At 38.7% G+C, this 13,029-nt stretch overlaps 1 protein-coding gene across 1 annotated transcript in view; it reads left to right on the top strand.

Annotated features, from left to right (window-relative positions):
- The first annotated feature begins 1,619 nt into the window (after nucleotides 1–1,619).
- LOC116447499 (pancreatic lipase-related protein 2-like) overlaps nucleotides 1,620–13,029 on the top strand; it is a 35,232-nt gene continuing 23,822 nt past the window's right edge. The window contains exons 1-11 of the mRNA XM_032116740.1: nucleotides 1,620–1,798; nucleotides 2,733–2,781; nucleotides 3,945–4,099; nucleotides 5,072–5,197; nucleotides 6,090–6,224; nucleotides 6,740–6,848; nucleotides 7,575–7,694; nucleotides 7,784–7,906; nucleotides 10,139–10,254; nucleotides 11,192–11,321; nucleotides 11,937–12,048. Coding sequence (XP_031972631.1) covers nucleotides 2,733–2,781; nucleotides 3,945–4,099; nucleotides 5,072–5,197; nucleotides 6,090–6,224; nucleotides 6,740–6,848; nucleotides 7,575–7,694; nucleotides 7,784–7,906; nucleotides 10,139–10,254; nucleotides 11,192–11,321; nucleotides 11,937–12,048 — 1,175 coding nt within the window. The 5' untranslated portion in view covers nucleotides 1,620–1,798. The remainder of the gene's footprint in view (nucleotides 1,799–2,732; nucleotides 2,782–3,944; nucleotides 4,100–5,071; nucleotides 5,198–6,089; nucleotides 6,225–6,739; nucleotides 6,849–7,574; nucleotides 7,695–7,783; nucleotides 7,907–10,138; nucleotides 10,255–11,191; nucleotides 11,322–11,936; nucleotides 12,049–13,029) is intronic.

Genomic DNA, 13,029 nt, shown 5'->3' with positions numbered 1-13,029 from the left:
CTTAAATTCTAATGAATCAGCCTGTCTTTGTCTATGAATTCTTGACGATATAAAAAACAAGCATTAAGTCCTTTCAAATGTGATGCTTTATCGGAGATCTGAGTATACCATACATCACAGTTCTGAGTTCCATTAACTATTATTGAACCCAGTTTTTTCCAGGATGACCTAGGATAACTTGGAAGCAGATTATTTTCCGTGTGCATCCTTTAAACTTTTTTTCATTTTCTGTTTACTGAGCTTCTGTGGGTGACTGGTTAACTGATCTGTTTGCAACCCAACAATGGACTTTAATTATGTGAGCAGAGGATAACTCAATTTTAATGTGTCTAATTCAACACTTTACTGGACTAACTTAGTCTTGAAGAGATTAATAGGAACTCCCTGAGCTACATACTCACCTTGATTCTTAATTTTCTGCTAGGGACACTGAGCAAAGAGTTGGAACATATATTTGCTTCTACAATATACAGCTGAAGAAATTAACTTCTCAAGGCTAGCTTTATTAAAAAAAAAAAAAGGAAAACCTTGACCTTGAAAATGCTTTTGTACCTAGCATTTGCAAGAATCTCTTTAACCCAGTTCATATTTTTGTGTGCTAGATATGGAGTAACTCATCAGTCAGTGGAAAGGATTATACCAAAAGGGAGTCTCCCCTTCCTGTACACCCTTGTCTTAGGAGGTGTCAATAGTCACCCTAATACTTAAAAGGTTTAACATTAAAATGTGGAGATGCAGGTTTCTCATTTGTGTCTACACAGAATAATGGAATCATTTAGGTTGGAGAAGCCCCACATACACCTACAGGAACAAAGATTTCTAGGAAAGTCTGATCAGAAACGTGAACATAATAGTATAACAACAATATAGTACTATGTGAAATGACATCATTATCAAAACACTAAAAAATAAAATTACTGCAATTAATACAATTTAATTATGAAGATTCATGGTGATTGAATGTGGTGACAATCTGCCCCACGAACTATTCTCCTCTCTTTAAAAGCATTTCTGTCACCTTTTCAAAGAAGCCAGGTAATTCATCCAGTAGCAAAATTAGAGATAAGAGATCTACAAGATGAACAAATAAAAAGTGACAAACTAAGCTATTTAGTTTTTTTATTATTTTTCATACTTCTTTCTGCATTTTCTCCAGTGACAGTTTGAACCTTGCAAACATGTGCTAGCTCATCCCAAAACACCTTTTTTATCTCTTTGTCTTGCAACAGTAGACTTAGATATCAAACACAAACTTGAAAACGTTGCTTAAGACTGTAAGTTATTTAAGGCAGGGATCAGTTCCAGGAAGGACAGTTTTGCTATTAAAACTGTGGAGTGGAGTGCAAAGGATGGGGGCTCTGCCACTGCCATCGGGTGTGATGTTAAGTCACAATCTCAACTCAGCATCACACCAAGAGGAGCAGCCCCGCTGATCCTGAAAGGCCCTGTGTTTGTTCAGTGTTTACATCACACTTCCCACCAATTTTTAGCTTTGAAAATAATAACCAATGGAGGAAAATAACACCCTGTTTGAAACTTTGCATCAGGTAGGTGGAGTCACGCAGCAACTGGTTGGACCTGGTTGGTGTTATCTTGGATGAAGGCTGACAGAAGGAGATCTCTTTTGGCATTACCCAACAGAGCCACAGATGCAGCTGGGAATCTAAGCATTGTGGAGCAGCAGAGGGCAGGCACAGTGCTGTCCTGCTTCTCTCCAGGTTCCTCAAAGAGCTTCTGCAAGGTTTGCCACAAGCACCTGGGAAGCTGACCCTGAGAACTTGCTCTGAGCCTTGCCAAGGTAAAATGGGATGCACTGGAGCCAAGAACATCTAAGGAACTGAAATAAGGATCATGATGATGAGGTGTAGGGTATTTGGTGAGTGGCTGGAGGAGACAAGATGGAAGCAGGACATGCTTGAACCTGCACTTGGTTTCACAGGGGTGAACTCTTTGCTCCCAACAGTGTATTATGGACTTCAGGGGACTGGGAAGACTGATCAGGAAGGAGATGCAGGACTCTGCTTGTGCAGCACTGGTTGGATGATCTGGGCATGACATTAGATTTTTTAAGAATTGTCTATTTTCCTCTGAAGATAAGTTGCTTGTGGTAGTAGTGAGGGTGTACTTAAAGACTTTCCCTGCTTCCCCTTGGAGTAAATGATGGGTTCCATTTACTCCAATGCTTACCTATCAGCTGGTGATCAAGTGATCACACAGATGAGGGCTGATAAGCATACATGGCTGATAGCAATGATCAAAATGAGTTTTCAAGACTATCTGTATGATTTATGAGCACAAATTAGTTTTGTTCTTGGGGGTTTTTTTAAATATAGTCGTTGAATGACAGTTCTGTGAGTAACTTTTCTATGAAATCCTAGGACAAACTTCACTCTGTAAAAATATGTTGTTGTAAATCCTGTAAGGATTTAATTTGCATGCCCATAAACTGCAGATCTACAGAGAAAAAAAAGTTTCTGTTTGTCAAGGACAGGAAGATGATCTTCCTAAAGGATACCATGATTATGCAAAATCTCCATGGCAAGCAGAAATAATCCCAAAGCTATTTTCTTGAAATCTTACTATGTTTGAGAAAGTGTGGCTTTTTTTGAATCTAACTCAGTAAATGACTGAAGTACTAAGTTTCAAGGGGGTTTAATGGGTTAAGGGAACCTTTAGGTGAATTCCAGGTTCTAATTTCAGTTATGTTTGAATTGTGTTCTTTTTCACTTCAGATGTTTGCAGTATGGATCACTACTCTTTTTCTTCTCAATGCAGCCAGAGGTGAGACATATAATGAGTAAACTCTATAAACAGTAAGAATTATGTGCAACTTACACCAGGATATCCATATTCTAGAAAAAGTATGTTCATTGGAAAGGATTTAACATAATTCTTCATTAGGACCACTGAGTCATGTCATGTCTTTCCCACATTTAACCCACTCCTCTTTAATTCTGTAAAGGTTTTTGCAGCTAGCAAACAGAACAGGAATTAGAAAGGTATTTTTATATGCGAGTTGATAATAAAATTCTTCCAGAACATTTTTTCCCTACCCACCCTTAATGCACTCATGGTAGCTATAACCCTGGTAGTGAGAGCCTGGGCACCTACTCTTCACAGTGCTATGCAGAGAACAAGAAAAAGAAAAAAACAAAAAAAAAAAAGTCTTGATCCAAAATACCTCTTTAATGACAGGAAAGAATAGTCTTTTTAATAGCAATAAAAATTATTTGGGATTTCACAGCTGTTGTGCTGTAACAGTGTGGAAGGATGACAATTAATGGCAACACCTGCATGTCATATTTGCACCATTACTATATTAAAGGCACAATAGAAATTGGGAAACCCGTCCTTCAGGCACAGACCACACTTCCTGAGGCAGTGCTTTGCTCTGAGCTTCCATTCAAATTCCACTTTACTGCTTCCACTAAAATCTTATGGTGATAAAAAAAAATAAGGGAGATGTTTAATGTCCATTGTGGAGCAACCAGAGGTGTCTATTTTAATGTTTTGGTTTCTTTTTGCTCCTTCATGAACTGTTGTGCAAGAAATAACAATTTAGATAATCCCTGGAGCATTAGAAGTGATTTGAAGGGCTACTTTGTGCTCACAGCAAAAGCTGGTTTCTTCTCTGGATCAAGATTTTATTGTCTTTTTCCAAGGGCTGTGGTAACAATGTGTTTGACTAAACACATCCTTCATTCTCCTGAGTTTACCAAGCTGAGCTCCAGGGTCTGTTTGCAGCAGGAAGCACTCCTGAAGTTCAAGTCCTTGCTACAAGCACCAGAGCACAACTGAGCCCCCTAATGAAAAATGCTCACAAGCGCCATCATAATCTGAATCAGGCATGTTTGTCTTTCCTGGAGTAAACACTCTCCTGCCAGCTTCATGTACAGAACCTGTGACATTCCCAGAACACTAACACCTTTCTTTGTGTACCCCAGGGAGGGAAGTTTGCTACAAAAGGCTTGGATGCTTTTCAGATAGCCCCCCTTGGGCTGGGATCCCAGGGAGACAACTGGCAGGCTTGCCCAGCTCTCCAGATGATGTGAACACAAATTTCCTCCTTTACACCAGAGATAACACGGTGAAATACCAAGTAAGAAACTGCTTTGTTTTCAAATACTGACTGTGTATAATACATTCAACAAATTCTAGGGACAGTTTCTTTTCTCATATATGTTTGCTCTTAAGACTCCCAGGAGAACCTCCAATTCTATATTAGATACATGATGATTTTCTTCCATCTTTTTTCCTTTTTCCTCATTTCAGCTCTCTGAGAAGCCAGGTATATTTACAACATATTAATCACAGCCCTCCAACACAAGTTATTACATGTAAAAGGCTCCAGAGTTAAGGGGTTTTATATAAATGGCAGACACAAACAGTGGAAGTGTTTATTAAGTCACTTCAGAACAAGTCCAACTCCTCCAGCTGAGAGGGCCGATGAGGTTTTAACAAATCAGTCTTTCACTGAAGGTGAGATGTGTGCTAATTAGTGCATGACATCCGACTTTTAAATCAACAAAACCATAACAAAAAATATGTAAGAGCTAGTACTCAGAATTTCTTTAAAAGAAAATGATGTCTTCTTTCTCAATGCACACCAAAATACCTACAGCCTCTGACTTTGTAAGCCTGGTGGGCTTTCCCATAAAATATAAATGAAGCAATGAAGGTCTTATCTTCAAAGGAAAAAAGAAAGAAAGATAGGTATAGTTTCAAAGTCAATCACATAATACCTTTCAGAAGATGCTATCTTTGCATATCTACGGCCAAGTTTGATAAAATCTTGTACTTACATAGCATGTTGTACCAGTATATCTCAAAGCAGTGTGCAAAAGATGCCAGTATCATTAGTTCAATTAACCAGAGGAAGTGAATCATTTGTTGAAGTGATTAATTGATTTCCCCTCAAAAGGCAGTTTAGGAATGAGAAATAAGACCCATTTCTTGAGGGTTCAGATCTATGCCTTAACCATCGGGGTACTCTGCCCTTTATCAAAATGTAGTGGGATGGAGCAGTCACATCCTTGTTTTGTTTGTTGGTTGTTTGGTTTTTTTGGCACAGAAAATTTCAGCCACAAACCCTTCAACTATAAAAGCTTCGAATTTCCGAACACACAGGAAAACTCGCTTCATTATACACGGCCACCTTGCTGGAGCAGATCTCCCCTGGATAACAAGCATGTGCAGGGTAGGTACAACTATTGTTTGACAGTCATTTTGTATTTGAAAAGTCTTGCATTTGAAAGTCTAAATATCCACCTCTGGCTTAAAATCCCCATGTGAAATTTACAGCTCTGTTCCCTTGTTAATTCAGGGCATATATAAGGAGCACAAAACTCAGAATGAGGCCCAGTTCCACATGACCACCCTCTTGTTCCTGGCTATGAGTACAGTGCACTTGAGCTTTCTGCTGAATGCCCGTTTGCTGCATTCACCTCCACAGGGAAAGCTATAATAAACTGATTTTTCAATTCCTTGCCAATAATAAAGAGGGAAAAAAGAGTAAGTTTTCTCACCTCAGCAAAAGGTCACAATAAACATGTCAGTCTCAGTGAGACATTTGATCTAATAAAACCAAAAGGCTTTGTTCAGCAGATTGGTTTCATTTTACTCTGGCACATTTCAAAAATGAAATTGTGTCAGAATAAAAAACAAAATCAGAAAGTTCCATTGGCAGAAGTAGATAAATAGAATATTTTGGTTATAATGTATGAATTTAGGGCTGAACAATGCAAGCACAAATTTGAGAATCCTTTTAGACAATCCAAGCCAAAAAAAATTGAAGAATAAAGCCTGGACCTCTTTTGGTAACAGGGGTACTGTCATCAAGAGAAGTTGGTACCTTAGAGCCAACCAAGGTGTCTGGAATGGAAAAAGGAGCTGAAGGAAGCTTGTGAGTGTCCTCTAATCACTGGTTCCACTCTGCCTCCTTGTGTTGATCTTCAGCATCAGTAGGAATTACTAAAGATGTGTCTTCACTGGCCGCACAAACGGAACAAAATATAGTTTACATATGCCCTGCTACAATTGTAATTAACTCCTGTTTGCTTCTTCTCTGTTGCTTTCCTGTTCTCCACCAGTTCATGCTCCACACTGAAGATGTGAACTGCATTTTGACAGACTGGAGGGGAGGCTCCAGTGGTCTGTACACGGACGCCGTCAACAACGTCCGCATTGTGGGGGCCGAGCTGGAGTACCTGGTGAACTTCCTCGAGGTAAAATATCCCTGGAATGTGAAAGCCAGTGCATCTTCCACGTGGTAAAGGTTGTGCTCAGAGTGGCACCTTCAGGTTTGATCCAAAAGAGCTGGGAAGAACAAGAAGTACCCAGTAAAACATCTCAAAATATTATAAAAGGGCTCTAATCCCACACAAATGAAAATACCTGCTTTAGTGTCATAATCAATTTTGAAAACCTACTCTAATATGACTTTTCAGCAGTTCAAAAGTTTAAAAATCTGAAATGAAGAATTGAATCCCCTAGATTTAGTATATCAGGACAAGATGGTAAATAGCCATGAACACCCTGAGAAGGAAGAGGAGTGGGATGAATGGGAAATTGCTTCTCTTTAGGCAGAGATCCCATCACCCAGAACTGTAACTTTCCACCAGGACACTCACCTCCATCGCCCAGTGGTCTGGCCATGTCCTGGCACTGCATGGGGACATGCTGCAGTGTCACTGGTTTGTATCCCCACACTGATTTTTTTCCTTTCCTTAAATCTTCACAGAAAGACTATGGCTACTCTCCTGCCAACATCCATTTCATTGGCCATAGCCTTGGAGCACACGTTGCAGGGGAGGCAGGGAGGAGGAAACCTGGCATTGGAAGAATAACAGGTACTGCAGCCATTTCAGCAGATAAAAACTTTGTATTTTCACACAACTTAAGAGAACTGAAGAATCACTGCTGCTTTATAAACATACAATGCAGACTGCAATGTGCTGGCTTGTCATAAATAAAAATGTCCAGCCAGATGGAGGCACACAAGTCATGAAACAGTCACACATCACTTTATTTTAAAAACTCACTATTTTCTGTTTTCCTTCTCCCCCAGTCAGTTCTTTTCTCTGCATAGACATTGCTTTGTCTAAGCCATGCACACAGTGAGCAGTCACACAAGCAGCTCAGGGAAACTGGGATCAGTGCTGTGTTTCTTTATCTCCAAAGAGACCTCACTGACACTGAAGGGAAACCATTTTCAACCAAGATATTCTGGAAATAAAAATAGACTTCTTGCCAAAAAAAATTTTATAAATAAATCTACATGCTCAGAGTAGCATAAGATCTCATATTTTTCAATAAAATGACAAAAAAAGCCCAACAAACCAAACTTCTTCTTCTATCATTGTTCCCAAAAATAAGCCAAGCAACATTTTACTGTGCTGCAATGCCTTCAGTCAGCTTTCTGTTAACACCCTGCCAGTTTTTCTAGCTGTGGACCACAAAATGGATTTTTAGATGTGGAGTAAAGGCAGAAATGTAATGCCCTATAGTGCACACAACCTGCATGTTATATATATACAGTATTATTTACTCAATCAGATGTATCTCCATTCACTTAGGTTTGGATCCAGCTGGGCCCCTTTTCCAGTACACTCCCACAATGGTTAGGCTGGATCCTTCAGATGCAAAATTTGTTGATATAATTCATACTCATGCTGGCCATCTTTTCTTTGACTTTGGTAAGTTTCCATGCAAAGGCTGCCATTGGCTCATAGGTTGGCCACAGAATACCTGAGAGTGATCTGCCAGGATCCATTGTGCATTTCAGCTCCAGGGATACTTCAGACTTGTGGGCATCTGGATTTTTACCCAAATGGTGGGAAGAAGATGCCAGGATGCCACCAGCTTCGTGTGCCTCCTGCAACTCGGGATATCAATGACCTGATGAGAGGTAAATGTATTTTAAAGAAGTAATACCTCACTATAAGCTACAGTTAGAAACAAAGGCTAGAATAAGGTAAGACCTTTGAATGTATATGTTATTTATATAGCTCAGATTTGGAATAAGGAGACAATGCTCAAAAATGGAACATTTAAAGCTGCCTCTGAAATACCCTCCACTTTTCTTTTGTACTAACCAAGGCAAATTCCAGATGAAAACTTCAGTTAAAGCATGCAAAATTGTTCATCACAAGCTTTATAAGAGCCTGCCACTGTGCTGACAGGCTGACCTCAGTGGGAATTCCTCACACGAAGGACTGGTAAAATTTCATTCATGGATAATCCAAAAATACGTATTTCAAAATCTGAGCTCTTCTTCTCCCTAGGAAGACATCACTCCCAATATTACTGGGATTCATCCATGCCACTAAGCTTTAGTCTCTTCAAAGGGAACAGCCCAAGGTCAGAAATATAAAAGATGATAAAATGACTGGTCCATTAGTAGTTCTTCAAAGAAAGCTGGGCAGTTAATCAGAATTACCCCGGGATCCAGTACAATAGATCCACAAAATCCTGTCTTCTGATCCTAAACTACAGAAATGAGCACATCTGTTATTCACAGCTAAATGTTTAGAAATCCCTACCACTAGTTAAATAATTTGCTTTCAGAAATGCTCCCCCTTAGAACTGGTCGAGAACTTAATAACAAAGAGAACTGAAACTGGCTGGGCTCAAAGTCACTTAGAACAAAAACACTTTCCAACTGGAATGCATAAAAATGTCTGCATTTTCATAAAAAAATAAATATTTTCCAGAGACATTTCACAAGGCCCTTTGCAATGTTTTGTCTTGAAGGAGAAACTCAGCTTTACTGAACTTGAGCAGATGGAGTTGGTTGTTCATGCAGCTCCTAAAAATAGAGTCAGCCTTAACTCCCTCCTCTTGGTTAAACCTTACTTTGTTTGGTAACCTCTCTTTTCTTTGCTAATGTTTACATTTATGTAGTGCTTTTATGTATGAAGTGCTTTAGAAAGAATAGTTAGTGACTTTTTTCCTACAGTTTTTGATGCAGTAGAGAGACTCTAGGTGTTAAGTGAATTTGCCACTAACATAATTGAGCCAGCTGTAAGAGCTGAGGGTTTAAAAGCACAAACCCTTCTGAATTAAAGAAGCAGCTGTAAAGAAAGCATACTCAGGAAGCTGTGATGATGCAACTATTCTCAAGAAAACCAGAAAACAAGCACTTTTCAGAGAGGTTTTAGTATGTTGCTTCTTCTTTCCTTATGTAAAGAACAATGTGCCAATGGGTCAACACCAACTGGTCTATCTTAAATGCATAAATATTGCTATTAAAGGAAATTTGATTTCACTATAAACTGTGCTAGCTTGCAACTACTTCAGTGCCTCCCAGGCTTCCCCCTGTGGTTTGGTGAGCCCCCACCACACGCTGAAGCAGAATAGAGCCCATTTCCATACCACCAACCTAACATTAGTATATTGTGTTTTGAAGTAGGAGAGACCTCGGAATCAAGGAAGACAACATTTGCTATAAGGGATGTGTAAATATAACCCAAATACCACTTTCTTCTTTCCTTACTAAATGCTTATAAATTTCAGTCTGATGGGAAAAAAGTCTTGTTTCCAATAGTTCTGACAAAATCAAGGACACGCTGCCAAACATCCTGCTTTTCAGAGAATTTCACAGAATTGCTATCAAATGATGGCAGATTTTGTAGAGCTTAAAACCACCAAAAGCCACTGAGTTTAAAATAATTGCTAAAATTACCTTTAATTCTAGAAATTAGTGGAAACTGTGATTTTACAGAATACCATGTTGTGGTAACGGTGAAAAAAGGAAAACTACTTCATTGTAACTACCGTATGCTTTACAAAAACTGTAGCTGTGAAATATTCCTGTCTTTGAAATATCAAAGGGGAATACTCCTAAATGCTTCTTGTTTCACCTTGGTGCATCTCCACCTCTCTTAAAAACTACCTCTTTCCAATAGAAAAAAATACATGTAGGCATAAGTACACTTTCTTACTACAAAACCAAATAATTCACACTTTAAATGTTTTTTTAATTATTGCTATTTTTTTTACCTGAAACATCAGTCTATGTGCAAGTGATTTTGAGGAAAAGAGACCCATAAATGTTGCTCTGGCATGGACTTTGTATTAATGTATAGCTTTAATCGCTTTTTATCTGTTGGGTTTTTTGTTGGGTTTTTTTTTTCTCCAGCATACAGATCTTTTGGATGTGGACATAAAAGAAGTCTCAGGTATTATGCTGAGAGTATCATCACTCCAAATGGATTTGCTGGGTACCAGTGTGACACATACCGAGAGTTTGTGCTGGTAAGTACCAGGACTGTATTTATCTGAGGGCCTATGGCTCTGCCCTTCTTCTTTTAATAATTTCTGGGACAACTTCTACATTTGGGATCATGGGATATGGGCACAGGGGACATTCAGAACTACTGACTAAGTTCATCCAGACCATAGCCAAACCCAGGCAATTTCACAATAGACAAGTGATGATGATAATTTAGCCTTTTATTCACCAAATGCACAAATAGCCAAAGGTCCACAAATACCAGTTTGAACAGAACCTCCCACATACCAAAACTGAACTACCTAAACGTAGCAATGCTATTTTTTCCAACTGCAATTAATCTGCTTTCTTGCTTGTCTTTTCTTACCTTTTTTTTTTAATGGATGTCAAGGTCTTGATCTGATTGTCTGATCTATGTAGGTAAATTAATTTCATTAAGGTTCTGCATGGGAATAAAGTTTGAAGAGCAGACAGAACAAATCCCAAATTGAAAGCCCAACCTTCAGTATTCCTAAACATAAATATTTTTACCATATCAGTTAGATATCCAGCCAGCCCTCCTTGGAAATGTGGTTACTCATCCTATAACTAGCAGAAAACCTTCCAGTGGACCCCGTGAAAGATGAATATATTACCTGGATTTTACAGGTCAGGTAGCAAGGCACAACATTTGTTATGGTATTTATTTATGGTCTCTGCAAGACCACAGGGAATTAGGCCAGATTTCCAACCTGTTTCTCTCTGATTTTCAATCAGATGAAATAAGCTGACTGACCATCTCAAATTTTTTTCCAACTACAATGATAAATACTGAAGATACGATCTGAACTGAGAAGCAAATACCTCTTACAAAAAAAAAAAAAGCTGGGAAAAAGCTGAAATACCCTAATTTCTTAAAATTTAAGAGGCAAGATTAAAATAGGTAATATCTTATAACACACATTTTTATTTTCCCCCCAGGGAGACTGCTTTCCATGTCCAGAGGAAGGATGCCCACTGATGGGTCATTATGCTGATAAGTTTTTAGATAAAACCGGGAAAGAACAGCAAAAGGTTTATTTAAACACAGGGCCTTCCCCTCCATATGCTCGTAAGTGCTCATTTTGTGGTGTATTCTAAAGTGGCAATGAATTATGTGTGAAAAAGGGCCTTACATTTCTGCAGAGCTGCTGCAGTTAACGAGTTGCACTCAATAAAACATCTAGAATTTTAGGTGTTAGGAACATGCAGTACCAGCATTATTTGGGAAAGCTGAGATAATTGTAATAGCAGATCAACTGATGCTCACCTTTGGGTTAAATTTGATTGTTACACGATGGCTTCAAAACATAAAGCTATAAAGCTGAAATTGGGAGAAATGTTATCCTGGAAGTGCATAATTTCAAATTTTAAAATGTTGCATTGTTTTTATTGGCAAAAGTTTATAAAACTGGAGCATTTCAGGATACTTTTGCCAAGCTCATCAAGTCAAAATGGCAGGGAGCTATAAGAAACACAGTTTTAGTTGTGATTAATGTAGAAATAGCCACAGGACTGGGAAATAGGAAAATTAACAAATAAACTGTAATTCATCAGAGGTGTTTGCTTATAAGCATATTTATGCAATCCTTTTCTCTCTCTTAGAGACACTGAAATACAAAAGAAATTTTCCCCTTAGGAAAGAAATCTCCTTACAATCATAATCCATTTGATTCTGTTTTCAAAGGCTGGCGAAAAGAGATACATGTCAAAGTCTGTGCAACAGAAACCATGAAGGGAAATATAGACTTAGCCTTGACTGGAACTAATGGGATCAGGAAGAAATATACCATTGACAAGTAAGTTTAATGTGGCTGTTGAAAACGTGGCTCTATCATTGTTATCATATGGAATGTATACACAGCTATTTTTACATGCCTCACCTTGTTCTGTGTGGTCTGTGATTTGCACTGGTAATAAAAGTAGCTGTTAAGTGATTGAAGTTCCCCGTGCTACAGATTGTGGTAAAAATCTGCTTGCTGGTCTCCATTTTTTGTTTGTTTTCTGAGGTTGATGTTAGCACAGCAAAGTGGGCAAGAGCTCTGTGGCTGCTACTGGACTCAAATATGATTTGGTGATCTCTGAGAGGACAAAGAGCTCAGTGATGCACAGTAATTTAATCATTCCTCTGGGGAGTACGTGAATAAGAAAGTTGCAGCTTGCCCATGAACTGTGCTGGAATATGGGATTCCTGTCCACTCAGCCTGGCTTTTTCCAGTTAATGTGAATTTAAATCTCAATAAACAGAGGCTGGTCAGCAACCCAGCTTCAGTATTACAAAACCAACCTCCTCTGTGTTTGAACACAGTCCTGTAACGGGTCTCTGGTTATAAATACACCACTGCAGCAATACACCTGCGGATAATTTCAATGTTAATGCCACACTGCAAGGTGTGTTCTGTTAGAGTAAACAGTGATAGCACACTGTGAAGGCACAAATGTAAACTATAATTTTCAATTTCCTTCATGGTTGAGAGCAACCAGAAACATTGAGAGAACTTTTTGACTTGGATTTATTTGAAGATAGATCTTATTTTTCAAAAGTAATGTACAGAATAAACCACGGCCATTCTGACAAAGGCTAACTGATAGAAGTGTTTTCATCCTGAAAGGCACAGGAATTTCAGCAACTCTATAAAAAAAGTTCATAAAATTGTGACGATAGTATTCAAAGCTCCAACTCCCATGGCAGCCCACAGCTTATCTCCCTTACTGCCTATACTCAAGCTTTTCTTTTCCCCATCATTTGTGTAGAACACTGAGCATCATTTCTGTGCTTT

This window comes from Corvus moneduloides, chromosome 8 (genome assembly GCF_009650955.1).
Source record: "Corvus moneduloides isolate bCorMon1 chromosome 8, bCorMon1.pri, whole genome shotgun sequence".
NCBI lineage: Eukaryota > Metazoa > Chordata > Aves > Passeriformes > Corvidae > Corvus > Corvus moneduloides.
This window is presented reverse-complemented; position numbering and strand designations above follow the sequence as displayed.